This window comes from Schistocerca nitens, chromosome 2, assembly GCF_023898315.1.
Source record: "Schistocerca nitens isolate TAMUIC-IGC-003100 chromosome 2, iqSchNite1.1, whole genome shotgun sequence".
NCBI classification, from domain to species: Eukaryota; Metazoa; Arthropoda; class Insecta; order Orthoptera; family Acrididae; genus Schistocerca; species Schistocerca nitens.
The window spans coordinates 809,601,092-809,622,850 of record NC_064615.1 but is presented as its reverse complement, the minus strand read 5'-3'; the positions used below and the strand labels follow the sequence as shown (position 1 = coordinate 809,622,850).

General features: G+C 43.1%; 1 protein-coding gene across 1 annotated transcript in view; it reads left to right on the top strand.

The window, feature by feature from the left end:
• Positions 1-20,443, top strand: part of LOC126235348 (uncharacterized) — a 154,964-nt gene extending 134,521 nt beyond the window's left edge. The window contains exons 5-6 of the mRNA XM_049944070.1: positions 9,152-9,566; positions 20,305-20,443. Of these exons, the coding sequence (XP_049800027.1) occupies positions 9,152-9,563 (412 nt within the window). The 3' untranslated portion in view covers positions 9,564-9,566; positions 20,305-20,443. The remainder of the gene's footprint in view (positions 1-9,151; positions 9,567-20,304) is intronic.
• The last annotated feature ends 1,316 nt before the right edge of the window (positions 20,444-21,759 follow it).

Sequence of the window (21,759 nt, the reverse complement as noted above, 5' to 3'; positions counted from 1 at the left end):
GTATTTGAATGAAATTTTTCCGTAAGCTGAATTCATTTCCTTAGCGAGCGTAGCACAAGAAAACAGCTGCAGTATTGACGGTGACTCAGAAGCAGCAGCATTGGTCATGTGCTCCTCATTCGCCCTGATACGCAATCCGCCTGGAATTCCGCCAATGTCTCATCTGACCAGGCCACACGTGTGAGATGTGGTCACGAGCCCAGGGGAGGCGCTGCAGGCGATGGCGTGCTGTTAGCGAAGGCACTCGAGTCAGCCGTCTGCTGCCATAGCCCATCAACGCCGAATTTTGCCACAATGTTCTAAGGAACACGTTCGACGTACGTTCCACATTGATTTCTTCGGTTGTTTCGGGCGGTGTGGCTTATCTGTTAGCACTGACAACTCTACGCAAAAAACCGCCGCTCTCGCTCATTAAGTGAAGGCCATCCGTGGCGGGAAGTAAGGCTTAAAATTTGGCATTCTCGGCACACTCTTGACACTGTGGATCTCGGGATGTTGAATTCCCTAACGATTTACGAAATGGAATGTCCTTTGCGTCTAGCTCCAAGTACCATTCCACGTACATAATCACGTCGGAAAGCTTCTCACATGACTCACTTGCGTATAAATGGAGCTCCGCCAATGCGCTCCCCTTTTATAGCTTGTGTACGTTATACTATCGCCATCTTCATTTTTACATATCGCTATTTCATGACTTTATCACCTTCGTGTAAGGTGTAGACAAGTGTAGCTTTATTTATAACTTCCTTTTAAATGTGGCCAAGAAATGTTTGCGAGGTACACTACTTGGTATTTGATTCTACGTTCCAGCCACTATTCCAATTGGATTTCCTCAGGATGTTTAGTGAAAACACCTTGAGGAAGTCTATTTGCAATAGTGGTCGAAAAGTCAGCAGCTTTTCACATTGACAATGCTGACGCCCACCCAGAAGAATGTTACTGCCCCCTTAACATATATGTGATAACTACAAATGGCTCCTGGTCGATCGTCGACGCCTGGATGAATTTAGTATTACAATGGGTACCTTTGTCCGAAGTGACTAAACAGCATTAGTCACCCTCGTATTAAGAAAGATAGGAACGATGATTTGTCCGCATCCACAAGAGCGACAAACTAATTACAGAGTCGTCTGAATATCCTTTGACACAAGATTATGTGCTGTGTTTCGAATGCCGGTTTATAATAGACCGGTTTAAAGTGCTGTACAATTTCCGGGATTATGTAACGCCTATTTAACTAGATAATATCACTACGCTTTATTTATATGTATAATTTGGTGGAATCTATATAAATCCACCTGTACCAGAGCATATATCATATATACTACCTGCATTTGGCCTGTAAATACCCACCATCTGGTGAGACTGCTGTGGCTCTAAAGCTGGTAATTTCAAATACAATAGAGCAACACTTTCCATACAAATCATCTGCTATCTTTTCTCGGTCATCGAAAGTCAGACAGGCAAACATAGCAGGCAACAAATACAGCATTGCTCCTAGATGTGTTCTGTCCTGTACCATCATTTTTGCATGCACCTTCTACCTGGCTTCCTCCGTTAAGTGCGTTAAATATACTAACGATTAATACATTTGTTTCCTATGACCGCTTTTCACAGCATCTGTTATTAATCCACTGTTTTTTTCCTTCGCTGTTAGCGGAGGTTGAAGTTGAAAGAAATTTGGTTGTACATTTCCCTTTGCAATATTTTGCTTTTTATGAACCTGCTTTGTCTTACTCTGCATTAGTGTTTTTTCATCTCACCTCACTCTTGTAAACTCAAGAGAGAAATAATATTGTAGTTTCACATGTTGCGCAATCAGCACAATGTTTATGTTTCTTTTTTCGTTTTTTTCTGTGTGAGATGTACTGTGAACTTTGTTTATGCATGTTTTTTTTTTTTATTACGGAAGATTGTCCGCCCCCAGTAGCTGAATAGTCAGCGTGACGGATTATCAATCCTCTGGGTCAATCCTCTGGGCCCAGGTTCGATTGCCAGCTGGGTCGGTGAATTTTCTCTGTTGTGCTGTCCTCCTCATCATCCTTTCATCCTCATCGATTGCAGGTCGCCGAAGTGGCGTCAAATTGAAACACCAGAACCCGGCGAACGGTCTGCCCTCTGCCCGATGGGGGGCCCTAGCCACACGATAAAAAAAAAAATAGGGAAAATGTGGCAGGTGTTCAACAGACATGTAAGTAGAGAAGGGGAAGTGAGGGAGAGGGGTAACTGATTATAGGGAAAGCAACTGGGAGGAGATGGTAGTGGAAGTGGGGACAGGGGTGATTGTGAGTGACAAAGGTGGAGCTGTGGTCAAGGGCCCATGTCTGGTATTCGGGCTACATTGATGTCCATCAGTCGCTCTGTAGTCATTGTGTTTCAGCCAATGTTCTGTGTGATCTGTTTATGCGGTACTCCCAGGTCCCCCATGCTAATGATTTTACTTTTCGCAAAGTCAGAAACATGGTGGACGGCTGTATTTAATATGTGTGGTTTGCCATATTGGTCTGATAGTTTATGATTTATTTCTTCTCTATTCTTTATGAATGTGGTGGTTTCCTTGTACATCGAGAAGGTGATTTTTATTTTGTTTTTCGAGTAACCATTTTCGACGGTACGATAAATCAAATTTGGTTTTGGTTCTTTGTATTTAATTTTCGTTGCTCCCATACTTACTTTTTCCTTCAAGAGTGTTGTCCCTTTTCTTCCTGGGTACACTTCCTTCCTGATATCCTGCCTATTGTGTTGCTTCTGTAAAAAGTACTCTGTTATCTGTTGTGTCCATTGTAATTCCAATGTTTTTCATATCTTTGTCAATTTCAGTGAACCATGTGGTTTTGGATTTGTAGCTATTTCGTAAGCTGGAGACCTGCTTGGTTTAGTTTTTTATTATCTATTGGTATATGCGTCCATAAAATATTGTTATCTTCCTCATTACATAAGTTAATTTTTCCCATTTTCAAATAGAGCTCTCTGTTTTATCTTATTCATCACTACTATTACTTTTAGGTCCCAGTATTTTCCTTAGAACTCTTCCTGTTTTTCAAGATCCCCAATCTTGTTATTTGCGTCAAGTGTTTCAAGCCTTACTACTGTTTGATAGCATCTTAGTTTTCTGTTCCAGGACCAAGATTTTTTGTTACATACGTTTTTTCTATATGGAACGCCATTTCCATTTTATGTGCTTTGTTTTCTACTGTTATCTTTATTTTTTTATTGCTAGTTATCCATTCTCCTGGGTATTTGAAAGAGTTTGTTTTAGAGTTTATGTTGTTACGAATTTTATGATTTTAGGAGTCATCGTTGAAATTTATCTTGAAATTTTTTTTCAATGATGTTTTATTCCTGTTTTGTCTGCTTTTATCTATAGTTCTGTGATTTATAGTCTAACCCTATGCTTTCCATGTCAGTGTCCCTGGTGGTTAGTTTATTTTGAAGTGTTCGACAAAAATTGATTGACTTGTCCTGTACTGGCATGTTCTTACGTGTTCTTTGACAAGATAAAATTCAGATCTTAATCCTACAGGAAATACCTGGCAGTATTTAGCATTGAGTGAAACATACTCTAGTGGATCTAGTGATCAAAAGTTTAGGCTGGATATGATACAACCTGAAGAGACTTGTAGTCTTTGTTCCTCGACGAGCAGTGGCAATTGTCACAACTAAATACGATGTTACACAGTATTAAGATGACTCTTGGAAGTGTCTAATTCTTTTTCTGGTGACCCTATAATCGGTAGTAGGGAAGATGAATGGAACCATTAGATATGAGGAAAGGTTCTGGGAATGTGCAGACGTCTCGAACAGAAATTGCGTATAGGGTGCTCATATGACCAGTTATAAAATACTGCTACAGCGTTTGGAGTCTTTATCCAGCAGGCATTAGAGCAGTCAATGAAGGAATTCAGAGACGTGCTTCCAGCACCATAGAAGGATTCGTAGGGACTGTTTGCCAAATTTATAGAACGTATATTTGAGAAAGACCTAGCAACAATTCTGCTGCCACCGTTGTATATCTCGCAAAAACGTTATAAAATACCCATAATTGCATGTACAATGCGCAACAGAACTAAAAGATCACTTTTTCGAAACCCGGCAATTGTCTCCCATTTCAAGACTTAAATTTTGGCTCAAAGTGGCCTACAACCTTCGTCTGTAAAGGCGCTAAAGCGTGGAGTCCACCAACCTCACCCTTGGGCATGGCGATGCTTCAAAGAGCAAGGTGTCGACACATACGAAAAGAAAGACCATAGCTCAGAAGTTCATGTGAGCTGGAAGGGGGTTAATGGTGTCACATTGGCACCAAATTTCACCACAATTCGGCCCAACCCCACCGGTGACGTGTCACACGATGGGAAGGTCGTTACCGCTCCTCTTACCCACATGTCACCCCTTCTTTTGATGTCTCTGAGTTGGAAGTCAGAACCGCGACACCCAACGTTGAAATCACGTAGTTTTCGTATGTGTTAGGCAGCGCCTTCGACCTGCTTGGGTGGCAGTTGCCTACCTTCAGGCGCTAGAGCAGCCGCCAGGCTGCAATAGTGTCGAAGTTTCTGACAGGTGCATTTCTAAGTGCTCAAGAAAGGTGTGTGGGTGACACCGAGGCTGTTACCGAAATGGGCGGTCTTAGAGACACACTCTGACGTTTTATTCAAATACAAGTTAATGCGTTACAACACATGTTAATGTATTAATCACCATGAACCATGGAACTTGCCCTCGGTGAGATGGTTCGCGTGTCCTTGCTATACAGACAGCCGTCTCTTAGGTGTAACCACAACGGAGGGGTATCTGTTGAGAGCCCAGACAAAGGTGTGGTTCCTGAATAAGGGCAGCAGGCTTTTCAGTTGTTGTAAGGGCAACGATTTGAATAATTTCTCATCTGGCTTTGTAACACCAACCAAAACGGTCTTGCGTTGCTGGTACTGCGAACAGCTGAAAGCAAGGGAAACTACAGTTGTAATTTCTCCCGAGAGCATGCAGCTCTACTGTATTGCTAAATGATGATAGCGTCGTCGTGGCTAAAATTTTCCGGAAGTAAAACTGCTACCTCCCCCCCCCCCCCAATTCGGATATCACGGCGGGGAGGATGTCATCATCAGAAGAAACAAAACTGTCATTCTACGGATCGGAGCATGGAATATCAGATCCCTTAATATGGCAGGTAGGTTAGAAAATTTTAAAAAAGGGAAATGGATAGGTTGAAGTTAGATATAGTGGGGGTTAGTGAAGTACCGTGACAGGAGGAACGGCACAGTAAACGCATTATCGTAGCCATGATAGATACAAAGCCCACGTCTACCACAGGAGTACAAGTTCATATGCCAACTAGCCCTGTAGATGATGGAGAGATTGAAGAAATGTATAACGAGATAAAAGAAGTTACTCGGATAGTTGAAGGAGACGAAAATTTAACTGTGACGAGGGACTGGAATTCAATAGTAGGAAAAGGAAGACAAGGAAAAATTATAGGTGAATATGGACTGGGGGAAAGGAATGAGAGAGGAAGCCGCCTGGTAAAATTTTGCACAGAGCATAATTTAAACATTGCTAACACTTGGTTTAAGAGACCTGGAGACACCATAAGGTTTCAGATTGATTATAGAAGGGCTAGAAAGAGATTTAGGAACCAGATTTTAAACTGTAAGACATTTCCAGGGGCAGATGTGGACTCTGACCACAATTTGTTGGTTATCAGCTGTAGATTAAGGCTGAATAAATTGGAAAGGGTACGAACATAAGGAGATGGGACCCGGATAAGCTGAAAGAACCAGAGGCAGTTGAGTTTTAGATGGAGTATTAGGCAATAGATAACTAGAACAGGGAAACAATACAGTAGAAGACGAATATGTAGATGTAGCTTTAAGAGATGAAATTGTGAAGCCAGCAGAGGATCAAATAGGTAAAAAGATAAGGCCTAGTAGAAATCTTTGGATAGCAAAAGATTTATTGAATTGATGAAAAGAGAAAATTTAAAAATGCAGTAAATGAAGCAAGCGAAAGGGACGACAAACGTCTAAAAAATGAGATTGACAGGATGTGCAAAATGGCTAAGCAGGAATGGTTAGAAGACAAATGTAAGGATTTAGAAGCATATTTAATTAAGGGAAAGATAGATACGGCTTACAGGAAAATTAAAGTGGGTTTTGGGGAAAAGAGAAACATCTTATGACACTCTAGAGTTCAGACGAAAACAGTCTCAAGCAAAGAAGGGAAAGCTGAAAGGTGGAAGGAGTATATAGAGGGTCTATACAGGGGGGATGAACTTGAAGGAACAATTATAGATAAGGAAGTGACTGTAGATGGAGATATGATGCAGCGAGAAGAATTTGACAGGCCTCTGAAAGATCTAAGTCGAAACGAGGCTCTGGGAGTAGATGACATTCCGTCAGAATTGCTGATAGCCATGGGAGGGTCAGCAATGACAAAATTCGTCCATCCCGTGTGCGAGATGGATGAGACAGGCAAAATACCCTCTGGCTCCAAGAAGAATGTAATAATTCCAATTCCAAAGAAAGCAGTTGCTGACAGGTCTGAAAATTACCGAACTGTCAGTTTAGTGAGTAATAGTTACAGAATTCCAACACGAATTCCTTACAGAAGAATGGAAAAACTGGGAGAAGCCGACCTCGGGGAAGATCAGTTTGGATTCCGGGGAAATGTAGGGACACACCAGGCAGTACTGCCCCTACGACTTATCTAGGACGATAAGTTAAGGAAAGACAAACCTACGTTTATAGCATTTGAGGACTTATAGAAAGCTTTTGACAATGTTGACTGGAATATTCTCTTTCTCAAGATAGCAGAGAAAAAGTACAAGGAGAGAAGGGCTATTTACAGCGTCTACAGAAAGAAAATGGCAGTTATAAGAGTGGAGGGGCTTGAAAGGAAAGCAGTGGTTCAGAAGGGAATACGACGGTGTTGTAGCCTATCCCCGATGTTATTCAATCTGCACATTGAAGAAGCAGTAAAGGAAAGGAATTTAAGGTCAGAGAGAAGAATTAAATCTTTGAAATTCGCCGATGACACTGGAAATCTGTCAAAGACGGCAAAGGACTTGGAAGAGCAGTTGAAGGGACAGTGTCTTGAATGGAGGATATAAGATGAAAATCAACTAAAGCAAAATGAAGACAATGGAATGAAGTCAAATTAAATCAGCTGATGCTAAGGAAATTAGATTAGAAAATGAGATACTTAAATTAGTAGATGAGTTTTGCTGTTGGGGCAGAAAAATAGAGGATTTAAAATGTAGATTCGCAATGGAAAGAAAAGCATTTCTAAGAAGAGATGTTTGTTGAAATCGAATATAGCTTTAAGTGTTGGGACGTCTTTTCCTAAGTCTGGAGTGTAGCCCTGTGTGGAAGTGAAACATGGACGAAAAACAGTTTAGATAAAAAGAGAACAGAAGCTTTCAAGAAGTAATGAACGTTGAAGATTAGACGGGTGAGGAGATACTGAATTCAATTGAGGAGACAAGAAATTTGTGGCACAACTTGACCAAAAGAAGGGATCGGTTGATAGGGCACATTCTGAGACACCAAGGGATCACCAATTTAGTGATGGAGGGAAGTTTGGGAGTTAAAAATCGTAGAGGGAGAGCAAGAGATGAAGACATTAAACAGATTGTGAACGATGTAGGTTACAGTAGTTATTTGGAGATGAAGAGGGTCGCACAGGATAGAGTAGCATGCAGAGCTCCATCAAACCAGTTTTCGGACTGAAGACCACAACAACAACAACAAGAAGTTAATGTTGAACTCCCAAGTGATCACGCCACAGGGCGGCGAAGAACAGGATGGCTGGGAATGCATAAATATCTTTTAGTGCTTCGGATTACGTTCAAATTTCATTTGCATGGTTCTGAACGGTCCATAGCGGTTTCAACCTGCATACAAGAGTAAAACTTGCGGCCGCTCTGCACCCCAAAGGGGTGTGATCACATTTAATAGGGCTGCAGCTCCACAATGTCCGAGCCAGCGCCAAGAACATTTCCTGCTGCTCATCTATCGTTTTGGACAGCAAAATGTTTTGGAATCAACGACCCAAGGGAAGCGGTGGTTACATTGATATCTTTATGCCAGCCGCTGAGGCCTTTTCATATCGATTCTGATAGTGTGGCTGAAATCTTTTCCTTGTCCACTCATAAGAAAACTGCTGATTTGAAGGGTAGGTGTCGCGGTCCTGACTTACACCGCAGAGACGGCAGAAGGGGTAAAATGTGGGCAGGAGGTATGTGACGACCTTCCCTTCTTGTGACACGTCCACAATGGCGTTTGGCAGAATTGTGGTGCAATTTGGTGCCAGTGTGAGACATCATTAACCCATATTTTCATATTTTTTTTGATGTGGCCCGCCATGAATTCCTCTTCTGTGCCAACCTTTTCATCTCAGCGTAGCACTTGCAGCCTACGTCCTCAATTATTTTCTGGATGAATTCCAATCTCTTCCTCTACATAAAATATTTGAAATTTTTGAGAAGATACTCAGCGATCTTAAAATTTGTTAAAATTAAAATTTAAAACAGTGTTGATCGCAATTTTTTTTTTTTTTTGCTTATTGGAGAGAGTGACCAGTTTCGACTCTATCATAGAGTCATCTTCAGACTTCATAGCGATGGATGGACATTGCCAGACGAGTTTCGTCGACCCTCGAGCGCAGTGTGAAGATGACTCTATGAAAGAGTCGAAACCGGTCATTCCTCCAATAAATAAAAAAAAAAAAAATGCGATCAAGACTGTTTTAAATTTTAATTTTAAACTTCCTCTACAGTTTTTGCCCCCTACAGCTCCCCCTAGTACCATGGAAGTCAATCCCTGATGTTTTAACAGATGTCCGATCGTCCTGTCCCTTATTCTTGTCAGTGTTTTCCACATATTCCTTTCCTCTCCGTTTCGGCGCAGAACCTAACTCATCTTGCAACTCACATGAACTCCTGAGCTGTAAGCCTGTTGCAGAGTACATTCTCTCTCTCTCTCTTTCTTTTTTTTTTTAATACATGAATGGGCTAGTACAGAACGTCTCAATACACGAAGTACCCTCGCAGATCTGCGGCTTGAAGAAAACTGGATGTAGCTCTTATCTAGCTGAGTTGTCTCTGTCCCTTACAACCTCGATGTCGCCAGGTCACCTTCAATCTATTTGTGGCACGTGGCAGGTTCGTGGTGTCGGAGGCGTCGGGCGCGCTCGTGGTGCTGGGCAGCCGCGTGGGCGTGTCGCTGCCGTACATCTGCCACGACAGCGCGCACGCGCGCCTGCTGTGGCGGCCGTGCCGACGCCACCAGCAGCTGCAGCAGCAGCAGGGCGCGAGCGCATCGGCGGCGGCCGTGGCGGCGGGCCGCTACTGGCTGCCCGACGCGCTGCTGCAGACGCTGCGCGCGCAGCCCAGCCTGCGCGCCGTGCGCCGCCTGCTCGGCACCGTGCTGGACAAGCGCGAGGCGCTGTTCGCCGCCTGGGACCCGCTGCCCTACTGCGCCTACTACCACCTGCAGCTGCCCACGCGCCGCGTCGTCAACCTGCTGCGCAACGCGCCGCCGCTGCAGGGCTGCCCGCTGCCGCCCACGCACTGACCAGTACGTGCCTGTGTCACCTCCACGTCCCAGAACACGGCAAGTGCCGTAATCTGATTTCCCACTAACTTTGGACAGTGCAAGAGGGGTCAAAATAAGCGAACACGTTTTTTGGCTAATCCATAGAAACTCGACCGTTCCTGGGTAAATGATGGTCAAAGATTTGCAGATACTTTATTTGCCCTTTCGTGCTTATAGAGGGCGAACATTAATTAGACCGACAAACTGTAGAGAAGGATTACTTACTGGAAATGGAGGAAAGAAGGTCCTATAAACATGTATCCGGAAATTTCCATCTGACACGGTAACGGCGCTGATGAATGAAACTTCTTATGACAACGAATCGTGAGTTGCAGTCAGTGTGATTGACGCAGCGTACTGTAAGCAGCAGAATTATACGGTATTCATGTCGGGAACAAGCCGAGATTGTTTTTGTGTACGGCCAAGCAGGTGAAAAGGGTCGAGAGGCAGCACGACTATATCAAAACAAATACCTTCACATACACCAACCACATCACACAACATTTGAAGCTCTTTTTGGGCGTTTGTGTGATCATGGAAGAATCCTGGAGATACTGACAGGTTTCAGGTAGATTAAAACTGTGTGCCCGACCGAGACTCGAACTCGGGACCTCTGCCTTTCGCAGGCAAGTGCTCTACCGTCTGAGCTACCGAAGCACGACTCACGCGCGGTACTCACATCTGTACTTCTGCCAGTATCTCGTCTCCTACCTTCCAAACTATACAGAAGCTCTCCTACGAACCTTGCAGAACTAGCACTCCTGAAAGAAAGGATATAGCGGAGACATGGCTTAGCCACAGGAAGGTAGGACACGAGATACTGGCAGAAGTAAAGCTGTGAGTACCGGACGTGAGTCGTGCTTCGGTAGCTCAGATGGTAGAGCACTTGCCCGTGAAAGGCAAAGGTCCCGAGTTCGAGTCTCGGTCGGGCACACAGTTTTAATCTGCCAGGAAGTTTCATATCAGCGCACACTCCGCTGCAGAGTGAAAATCTCATTCTGGAAAATCCCCTAGGCTGTGGCTAAGCCATGTCTCCACTATATCCTTTCTTTCAGGAGTGCTAGTTCTGCAAGGTTCGCAGGAGAGCTTCTGTAAAGTTTGGAAGGTAGGAGACGAGATACTGGCAGAAGTAAAGATGTGAGTACCGGGCGTGAGTCGTGCTTCGGTAGCTCAGATGGTAGAGCACTTGCCTGCGAAAGGCAAAGGTCCCAAGATCGAGTCTCGGTCGGGCACACAGTTTTAATCTGCCAGGAAGTTTCATATCAGCGCACACTCTGCTGCAGAGTGAAAATCTCATTCTGGAAACATCTCCCAGGCTGTGGCTAAGTCATGTCTCCGCTATATCCTTTCTTTCAGGAGTGCTAGTTCTAGAAGGTTCGCAGGAGAGATTCTGTAAAGTTTGGAAGGTAGGAGACAATATACTGGCAGAAGTAAAGCTGTGAGTACCGGGCGTGAGTCGTGCTTCGGTAGCTCAGATGGTAGAGCACTTGCCCGCGAAAGGCAAAGGTCCCGAGTTCGAGTCTCGGTCGGGCACACAGTTTTAATCTGCCAGGAAGTTTCATATCAACGCACACTCCGCTACAGAGTGAAAATCTCATTCAGGTTTCAGAGATTTAGGAACCAGGTTTGAATTGTAAGACAATTCCAGGGGCATATGTGGACTATGACCACAATCTATTGCTTATGAACTGGAGATTAAAACTGAAGATACTGCAAAAAGGTGGGAATGTAAGGAGATGGGACCTGGATAAACTGACTAAACTAGAGGTTGTACAGAGTTTCAGGGAGAGCATAAGGGAACAATTGACAGAAATTGGGGAAATAAATACAGTAGAAGAAGAAGGGATAGCTCTGAGGGATGAAGTAGTGAAGGTAGCAGAGGATCAAGTAGGTAAAAAGACGAGGACTAGTAGAAATCCTTCGGTAACAGAAGAAATATTGAATTTAATTGATGAAAGGGGAAAATATAAAAACCCAGTAAATGAACCAGGCAAAAAGTAATACAAAATCTCAAAAATCTGATCGACACGAAGTGCAAAATGGCTAAGCAGGGCTAGAGGACAAATGTAAGCATGTCGAGACTTATCTCACTAGGGGTAAGATAGATACTGCCTACAGGAAAATTAAAGAGGCCTTTGGAGAAAAGAGAACCACTTGTATGAATCTTGTATGAATATCAAAAGCTCATATGGAAACCCAGTTTTAAGCAAAGAAGGGAAAGTAGAAAACTGGAAGGAGTATATACAGGGTCTATACACGGGCGATGTATTTGAGGACAGTATTATGGAAATGAAAGAGAATGTAGATGAAGATGAAATGGGAGATACGCTACTGCGTGAAGAATTTGACAGAGCACTGACAGACCTGAGTCGAAACAAGGCCCCGGGAGTAGACAACATTCCATAAGAACTACTGACGGCCTTGGGAGAGCCAGTCCTAACAGAATTCTACCATCTGGTGAGCAATATGTATGAGACAGGTGAAATACCCTCAGACTTCAAGAAGAATATACTAATTCCAATCCCAAAGAAAGCAGGGATTGACAGATGTGAAAATTACCGAACTATCCGTTTAATAAGTCACGGCTGCAAAATACTAACGCGAATTCTTTACAGACGAATGAAAAAACTGGTAGAAGCCGACCTCGGGGAAGATCAGTTCGGATTCCGTAGAAATATTGGAACACGTGTGGCAATACTGACCCTACGACTTATCTTAGAAAATACACTCCTGGAAATTGAAATAAGAACACCGTGAATTCATTGCCCCAGGAAGGGGAAACTTTATTGACACATTCCTGGGGTCAGATACATCACATGATCACACTGACAGAACCACAGGCACATAGACACAGGCAACAGAGCATGCACAATGTCGGCACTAGTACAGTGTATATCCACCTTTCGCAGCAATGCAGGCTGCTATTCTCCCATGGAGACGATCGTAGAGATGCTGGATGTAGTCCTGTGGAACGGCTTGCCATGCCATTTCCACATGGCGCCTCAGTTGGACCACCGTTCGTGCTGGACGTGCAGACCGCGTGAGACGACGCTTCATCCAGTCCCAAACATGCTCAATGGGGGACAGATCCGGAGATCTTGCTGGCCAGGGTAGTTGACTTACACCTTCCAGAGCACGTTGGGTGGCACGGGATACATGCGGACGTGCATTGTCCTGTTGGAACAGCAAGTTCCCTTGCCGGTCTAGGAATGGTAGAACGATGGGTTCGATGACGGTTTGGATGTACCGTGCACTATTCAGTGTCCCCTCGACGATCACCAGTGATGTACGGCCAGTGTAGGAGATCGCTCCCCACACCATGATGCCGGGTGTTGGCCCTGTGTGCCTCGGTCGTATGCAGTCCTGATTGTGGCGCTCACCTGCACGGCGCCAAACACGCATACGACCATCATTGGCACCAAGGCAGAAGCGACTCTCATCGCTGAAGACGACACGTCTCCATTCGTCCCTCCATTCACGCCAGTCGCGACACCACTGGAGGCGGGCTGCACGATGTTGGGGCGTGAGCGGAAGACGGCCTAACGGTGTGCGGGACCGTAGCCCAGCTTCATGGAGACGGTTGCGAATGGTCCTCGCCGATACCCCAGGAGCAACAGTGTCCCTAATTTGCTGAGAAGTGGCGGTGCGGTCCCCTACGGCACTGCGTAGGATCCTACGGTCTTGGCGTGCATCCGTGCGTCGCTGCGGTCCGGTCCCAGGTCGACGGGCACGTGCACCTTCCGCCGACCACTGGCGACAACATCGATGTACTGTGGAGACCTCACGCCCCACGTGTTGAGCAATTCGGCGGTACGTCCACCCGGCCTCCCGCATGCCCACTATACGCCCTCGCTCAAAGTCCGTCAACTGCACATACGGTGCACGTCCACGCTGTCGCGGCATGCTACCAGTGTTAAAGACTGCGATGGAGCTCCGTATGCCACGGCAAACTGGCTGACACTGACGGCGGCGGTGCACAAATGCTGCGCAGCTAGCGCCATTCGACGGCCAACACCGCGGTTCCTGGAGTGTCCGCTGTGCCGTGCGTGTGATCATTGCTTGTACAGCCCTCTCGCAGTGTCCGGAACAAGTATGGTGGGTCTGACACACCGGTGTCAATGTGTTCTTTTTTCCATTTCCAGGAGTGTAGATTAAGGAAAGAGAAACCTACGTTTCTAGTATTTGTAGACTTAGAGAAAGCTTTTGACAATGTTGTGTGGAATACTCTTTCAAATTCTGAAGGTGGCAGGGGTAAAATACAGGGAGTGAAAGGCTATTTACAATTTGTACAGAAACCGGATGGCAGTTATAAGAGTCGAGGGGCATGAAAGGGAATCGGTGGTTGGGAAGGGAGAGAGGCATTGTTGTAACCTATCCCCGATGTTATTCAATCTGTATATTGAGCAGGCAGTAAAGGAAACGAAAGAAAAATTCGGAGTAGATATTAAAATCCATGGAGAAGAAATAAAAACTTTGAGGTTTACCGATGACATTGTAATTCTGTAAGAGACAGCAAAGGACTTGGAAGAGCAATTGAACGGAATGAACAGTGTCTTGAAAGGAGGATATAAGCTGAACATCAACAAAAGCAAAACGAGGATAACGGAATGCAGTCGAATTAAGTCGGGTGATGCTGAGGGAATTAGATTAGGAGATGAGACACTTAAAGTAGTAAAGGAGTTTTGCTATTTGGGGAGCAAAATAACTGATGATGGTCGAAGTAGAGAGGATATAAAATGTAGACTGGCAATGTCAAGGAAATCGTTTCTGAAGAACAGAAATTTGTTAACATTGGGTATAGATTTAAGTGTCAGGAAGTCGTTTCTGAAAGTATTTGTATGGAGTGTAGCCATGTATGGAAGTGAAACATGGACGATAAATAGTTTGGACAGTAAGAGAATAGAAGATATCCAAATGTGGTGCTACAGAAGAATGCTGAAGATTAGATGGGTAGATCACATAACTAATGAGGAGGTATCGAATAGAATTGGGGAGAAGAGGAGTTTGTTGCCCAACTTGACTAGAAGAAGGGATCGGTTGGTAGGACATGTTCTGCGGCTTCAAGGGATCACCAATTTAGGAGTGGAGGGTAAAAATCGTAGAGGGAGACCAAGAGATGAATACACTAAGCAGATTCAGAAGGATGTAGGTTGCAGTAAGTACTGGGAGATGAAGAAGCTTGCACAGGATAGGGTAGCATGAAGAGTTACAGCAAACCAGTGTCAGGACTGAAGACCACAACACAACACGTGATTATGGGTCGTTTCAGACAGACGAATGTGCAGGGAGGCGGCGGGCTGTGCGTACACCAGATTTGGAGGACTGGGTTCTACAGGAAATGCTGCTTATAGTGCACTATGTCAACCACACAGCCTGCAGTACACAAGGAACTCACGGCACGTGGTCGGATGTACTTTGATTCGTCAGTGTCACTTGCCGTGGCAACGATGCATTTCTGGACACATGTTCATAGGACCTTTTTCCCTCCGTTTGCAATCTGGAACGTCCCCGCAGTTTGTCGGTTTTATTAATATTCACCCTGCATACTTCAACCGAAGAGATGGCACAGAGGCTAGCGTTGCGCCTTCTCACTTTTTCGCCCCGAGTTCAAAACTCGATTATTATTTTTCTTTTAGCTTTTTATTTATACATTCATGTCGATAGAAGATTACTACACAAATGTTTTCCGATGTATTCTGAAATAACATTGTACTTATTATTGTGTTAATTGTATGTCTGATGAATAAATTTAAACAAAATAAAGAAGAATAAATGAATTAGAACATTATTCGAAATTCTGTCCAGTGAAATTCCTGTAGTGTATCTAGATTCATAATCATTTGCAAGCGCTAATTCTCGGTAAAGTGATGCATTATTCGTGGTTTTCCACGAAATCATTGCCAACGCGTGAAATATTTAGCTATGTTAACGACATTTCTTTCCCGAATGATATTCATGCGAAAAAATATCACTGTGGCAAATCTGCCCTCCCAAGATGGTCGTCGGGTTCGGAACTTCTATTTTTCGAGACGTAAGGTCGTCCTCCAAGAAACTCTTCTGTTCCTGACGTTTCGTCCAGGTCTGCGCTCGACATTCTCAGAGGCGCTCCTCCGCTGAGTCTTGCCGACTGACCGGTCAGACGTCGGAGAGCGACGAAATAATGTAGGAAAGGGGGTGTGGTCAAAGTAACAAGTGATGAGCAGAGACAATCTTTGTTAGAGATAAAACTAAACTATCGATTGTCGTCTTGTCAAAGATAAAACTGTCTGGCGACTCTGCAGAACTACTGTCCAACTGTCGCTAAGTTTCATTGCCTTCTCTTTCCTGTTAAAATTATCCTGATGCTTATAAATTTCAATTGCTTCTCTGCATAGTCGTGTATAGTTATTCGACGTTTTAGATAAATTTTCTGTTTCATAAAACTTCACTTCAAGGTTTCCTGACTGAAGAGCATGCTCTACTACTGCTGATTTCTCTATTTTTCCTAGTCGGTGAAGATTTCGGCACAAAAGTCTCTGCCGTCTAGGAAAACTGGAGAAATCAGCTCTAGCAAAGCATATTTTTCAGTCAGGATACCACGAAGTAAAGTTTTCTGAAAAAGAAATTTTATCTACAAAGTCGAATTACTATCCACGACCATGTAGAGAAGCAATTTAAATTTAGAAGCATCAGGATAATTTTAATAGGAAAGAGGAGGCGATGAAACTTAGCGGCATGTGAACAGTAGCTCTGCAGAATCGCCAGACAAGATGACAATAGATAGTTAAGTTTTATCTCTGACAGGGATTATCTCTGCTCTTCGCATGTTACTTTGACCACGCCCCCTTTCCTACATTATTTACGTCGCTCTCCGATGTCCGACCTGTCAGTCGGCAAGACTCAGCGAAGGAGAGCCTATGAGGATGTCCAGCGCAGTCCTCGACAAAACGTCACATCCCGAAAGGTTCACCAGCAACTGTGTCATCCAGTCGTGAAGGTCTTCATTCTATGATCGCAACATCCATGTTTCGAATGTTTCTCTGATTAGTATAATCCAAGGGAACGCACCAAACCTTCCTGAGGAATAAACATGAGAGTAAAATATAAGAATTAATGTAAGTATCGATATAAGAATGAAATACAGGATTTTGAAAATTTAAAAAGATTTTAAACCTTGAAAATACCATACACCCATATATTTATATAATAAATGTATAACATTTATTGAGGAGCCCAGTTGTAATTTTACGGTTAATTTAATGCGCTTGTGTCCCCTATCTGATAAGAAGAAACATTTGTGTAGTAACCTGCTATGGAAATGGGCTGGATAAATGAAAAAATTAAATATAATAAAATATATAAACACAATACTCGGGTTCCGCACACGGGGCGCAAAAGTAATAGGCAGCAACTCTAGTCACTGACACCTTCATTTCAGCTAACAATACTCCGCGATAAAAAGCATTTAAATTATGTCTAAAATGTTTTCCGCCGTTTTCTCAGAAACGGTCGAGTATCTAATTATGAGTCGAGACACATGTTCACTTGATTCCTTTTCCACTGAGCGAAGTTTCTGAGAAATGGCGTTATGTCACTTGCTGTGTTCTCCTTGTGATTCCACTTACAGCTAACTCTTCATAGTGATATACTGCATTTCCCTCTTAGCAAACATTGTCTTAACAAATCTGGGAACATGTTAGAACTTGAGCGGTTAGCGGTTTTTACAAGCAATTTGTATTCATTAAGCTGATGAACAACAGTTCATATACTGCGTTCGGAAAGTCGATGTGCATTGGACTGCTGACTACACATGTAGGTTACGTTGGAAATTGGAATGAAAGTTGGCAGAATACAATTCGGCAGAACTGTTTTTTCATACTCTGTAGAGACACATCAATGTGACCGCCAATGAAAAGCCTGAGTAATCACCTTTTGGGAGACACGCAAGAAGATAGTCAGTGAGGTTGTGGAAGGTACCAACGGGGACGTGAAGCCATGGTGATTGCGGTGCCATGTCCAGCTGTGCCAGGTTCCTCGGCTGAGGAACTGTGGCGCGAACAGCCCAGTAGTTGTGCCCCGAAAGATTCTCGGTTGGGTTTAAAACCGCGGAGGTTTGGTGGCCAGGGGTCTGTGGGAAAATCGTCCTGGTACTCTTAGAACCACGCACATACGCTGCGATTTGCGTGACACGTAGTATTGTCCTTCTGGTAGATGCCTTCGTGCCGAGAAAAAACAAACTCTATGTAGGGGTCGACTTGTGTTGATCCATTGTGCCATCCAGAATGACGAGATCATCCAGGGAATGCCACGAAAACATTCTCCAAACCATAACACGCCCTCCTCCAGCCTGGACTCTTCCGACGATTGTTGCCGGGTGCTTGCGGCGACCATCTGTCCGATGGAGCATAAAATGTGATTCATCACATGTCACCACTCGGTGGAAGTCCAGTTGCGGCACTGGCGTGCAAATTCCAAACTTCGTCGCCGACGAACGGCAATCAGGATGTTTGTATGAACCAAACGCCTGTTGCAGAGGGCCACATGCAGCAAACTTTGCTAAACGGTCATTGAGGACACACTGTCGGTAGCCCCTTGGTTCATCTGGTTGGCGAGTTGCTCAGCAAATGCACGTCTATTCACTTGTACACATTTACGCACTGCCTCGCCACCAGTTTCGGATAACAGCATTTTGCCGTGCACAGTATAATTTAACCATGGCAGCAGGTCACAGACAGTCATTTAGGAAATGCTTCCACCCCTGGTCTGAAAGCCAATGATCATGCCCCTTTGAGAATGACGTCGAAGTTGGACGAACTTGTCGAAGAAGGGGAAAACATCAAGGAAACAAAATAAATCTCACGAAAATTTTCCCACTGGATGGCGATGTATGCGTCCTTTAATAGGTTCGGCTATAAATGACAGATAAATCATATTACGACGTCTATGGTGTGAGTTACACATTAAACCAACTGTGCTGTGCAGTCTGCATGACCGCCCAAGTTTGGTGCCAACTGCTGCTCAGATTGCTGCTGCAGATGCAATTCGATGCGGCAGATCATATGCCGAAGATCTTCCCTCTCAGTAGTGCCACGTGACCGTCTGGAGCCCCCACCTTCTTGAGACCGTACATTCTCATGATCACCGCTGCCGGTAATCATGTGCAGTGGCTCTGTTCCTGCCAAGCCTTTGTGTAGCCTCGCAGAAGGAATAACCAGCTTCTAGTCGCCCTATGACACGGCCTCGTTCAAACTGAGTGAGGTGCTGATAATGACGTTTTTCTTGCCTTAAAGGTATTCTTGACTGACGTCAACTCATCACCTCTAGTTTCAAAAGGTTAACGCTCACGACCGTTATAGAGAGTATTAAAAGTAAACCTGATTTGCATCCTCATAGTGGCGCTACTGTCGCCACTCTTGTGCGACTGGCGCGAAACTTGAATAGGCATTGTTTTCCAGATGTAGAAACACGTCTACCAACTATTGTTTATGTCGCACAACTCCTTCTTGGTGACGAGATATTTTTCTATAAGTGCATTTAATATAAAACTAAACTGTACAAAATATAGTAAGAATAAATTCTTTTGTGTTTAGATTAGGAGATTATTTCATCTCTGGACGACGATGCTTGTGAAATTTTCGATAAAATGGCTTTTTTCTGATAGGTTTGGTCATTTAGAATATTACAAGTGTTTTTGTCGGTAAGGTCTTTTGGAATATTCCTCGTACCTTTTTTCATGTAGGGAAAGGTTTGTCTTTCTATTTTTCTATTTGTCTTTATCAGCTGTGTGTGAAACTGACAGGCGATGTGGTATGTACGTCACTTCATGATTTTTTCCTCTAAGATGTGTTCTGAACATTAAAAGATTATTTTCACTATTATTAATATGTTTTATTATTATGTTCATGGAATCTCATATTTAAATTTCTCATTCTTTCACTGGTACATTTCTTTTTCATTTTAGTTAAAACTCCAGATCGAGAAAAAACTACAGCACACAAACTTTGGTTTTAGAAACAAAATCACGACGCGATTGCATAACTGGAAAAGTTTTGTTGAAGATCACAACGGCCAGGGAAGCCTACGCTCGCACATCTGCACTAGTAAAACGCTATTCCTGGAACCGGGACGCGTTGCCAGTTGCTACGCAGGGGCAACAAAAATTAGATTATCTATATTTCTCGTAATTATTGACCGAATTTAAAATTTTAAAACGCCGTCATATTCTCACCAGTTAGAGGTAAAATGTTATCACAATATGACAAGATGTATTACTGTTAGAAGTGTGTTTATCTTGAAGCACCTTAACAGAAGAGGCGCAGATTCTCGGAATTCATTCATCCAGTGTTCGAAATGAGAGTACTTTGCGACTTGAAACAAACTTTACACATAATTTCAAATCGTTAAGGAACCTTTTCTCGCTGACAACCACACAAAATGATGCAAGACAAAGAAGTTTATCACTTTCTACATTTTAGCTGTTCGTGCAGAAAAACTTCTCTATCAGACATGACGTTTTAATTTTCTTTACTACTGACGCTAACTGAACACATTTTGCAGGCAGTACCCACATATAACCCGAGATGTACCTACAATATTATATTATTATACGACACAGTTCTGGAGATAAGATGTTATGCACGGGCGTTCGAATATTAAGGAATGGAGGTGGTATGGTAACTGCTTGTTTGTAAATTGTTGTGAAGATACAGACTGTAACATGTGTGTCCCCTTCTGTTCGCAGGATCTCTCAACGTTCAGCATCACTGAGGATCTGTTCAAGTCAGAAGGGCAAATGGGCGGAAGAGAACAGTCGGCAGAACTGTACCTCATTTTCTTTTCGTAGTGCACTCTCATCAACATATTTGTAAATATTCATAATGTTAGTGTAAATATTTATTTTATTTAGTGTTTAGTTATTTTGTAACTCAGAAAATTGACTGAGGGAATTTTTTGTTCATGTTGAGCTTATTGCTCAAATGAAATGAGTGACTGTATACATTATTCACATTTCAAAAATAAAAAGATCTTCATGTTAGTCACATATTTCCAGTGTCCAAATCGTCTGAAAGAAATCCTGAGCGTATCAGGAATATAGTTTGTAAGTTAACCCGAAACGCCTTACATACTATATCAGCACGATTTCTTCCTTTAGATGTTTCCTTTTGTAACTCTTCGTGGCGATGAATTCTGTCTCTGATTCACTAATTACCACAGCACTATCAGTCAAAATTATGCCGAAAAGTTGTTACACGTTTGAACCTACCATTTATAATAGTTCGTGGTGGTTATTGCAAGCACTAAGTTTCACTTCACCTTCTAGTCGTATATAAATTTAATATTTCACCCACAAAACACATACGAGGATTAAACAACACATTTATAAAAACAAAAAAAACGCTGATACCTTCTCAAAAAATGTTGTACATCACTCAAGGACGATATTTGACTTAAAGTGGTTTGCTGTGAACAACGGTGATTATTGCAATATACACTTCAAATTACATAACGTACAACGATGACGAAGTTCCGCTGTCGATAATTCAGTTCCGCAGTACTGTTAACATTAAATTTCACACAGACTTCTCTGTTATATTAAGTAGTTTCGTAATACATGTCCGCGTCAGACATGGCAATCATCGATTGCATCCGTTCACGGGATTCTCTGTGCTGGAACTGACTAAAAATCGCGCTAGAGAAGAATGCACTCTAAATTTTAAAGATGTAAACTTTTACTTTGTAACTGCACTGAATTTGAATACGTTTAACATGTAGGAAAGAAAAGAAAAGAAACCATGGCTTAACTTAATAAATTAACAGAAATGCTCCTTTACATTGATATTTATTAAAAAAAAGGTAACTACTGTTTTTATAAGTCGCCTACGACTGAGATACGTATGCAAAATATTTTGATACAGGTGCTTTGAAGTAGCGATCCATACTGGACTTGTCAACTTCACTTCTTTCCACATGTATATTTCACTCACACACGTTAACAGAGGAAAATAAAATAAATTAAAAGTAAGGGCAAAAGAAAAAAAGACAAGATTAATGATCATGAAAAAAAAGGAAAAAGTGTAGGAGGCCTTCTTCCTTAAATAAAGACAATGAATTTTCATGGTCTCCAGGTACTCTCATGAATGAAATATGTATGGTTAATAAAACAATCTTATGAACTGTAGTGTTTTTGTCGACCTGC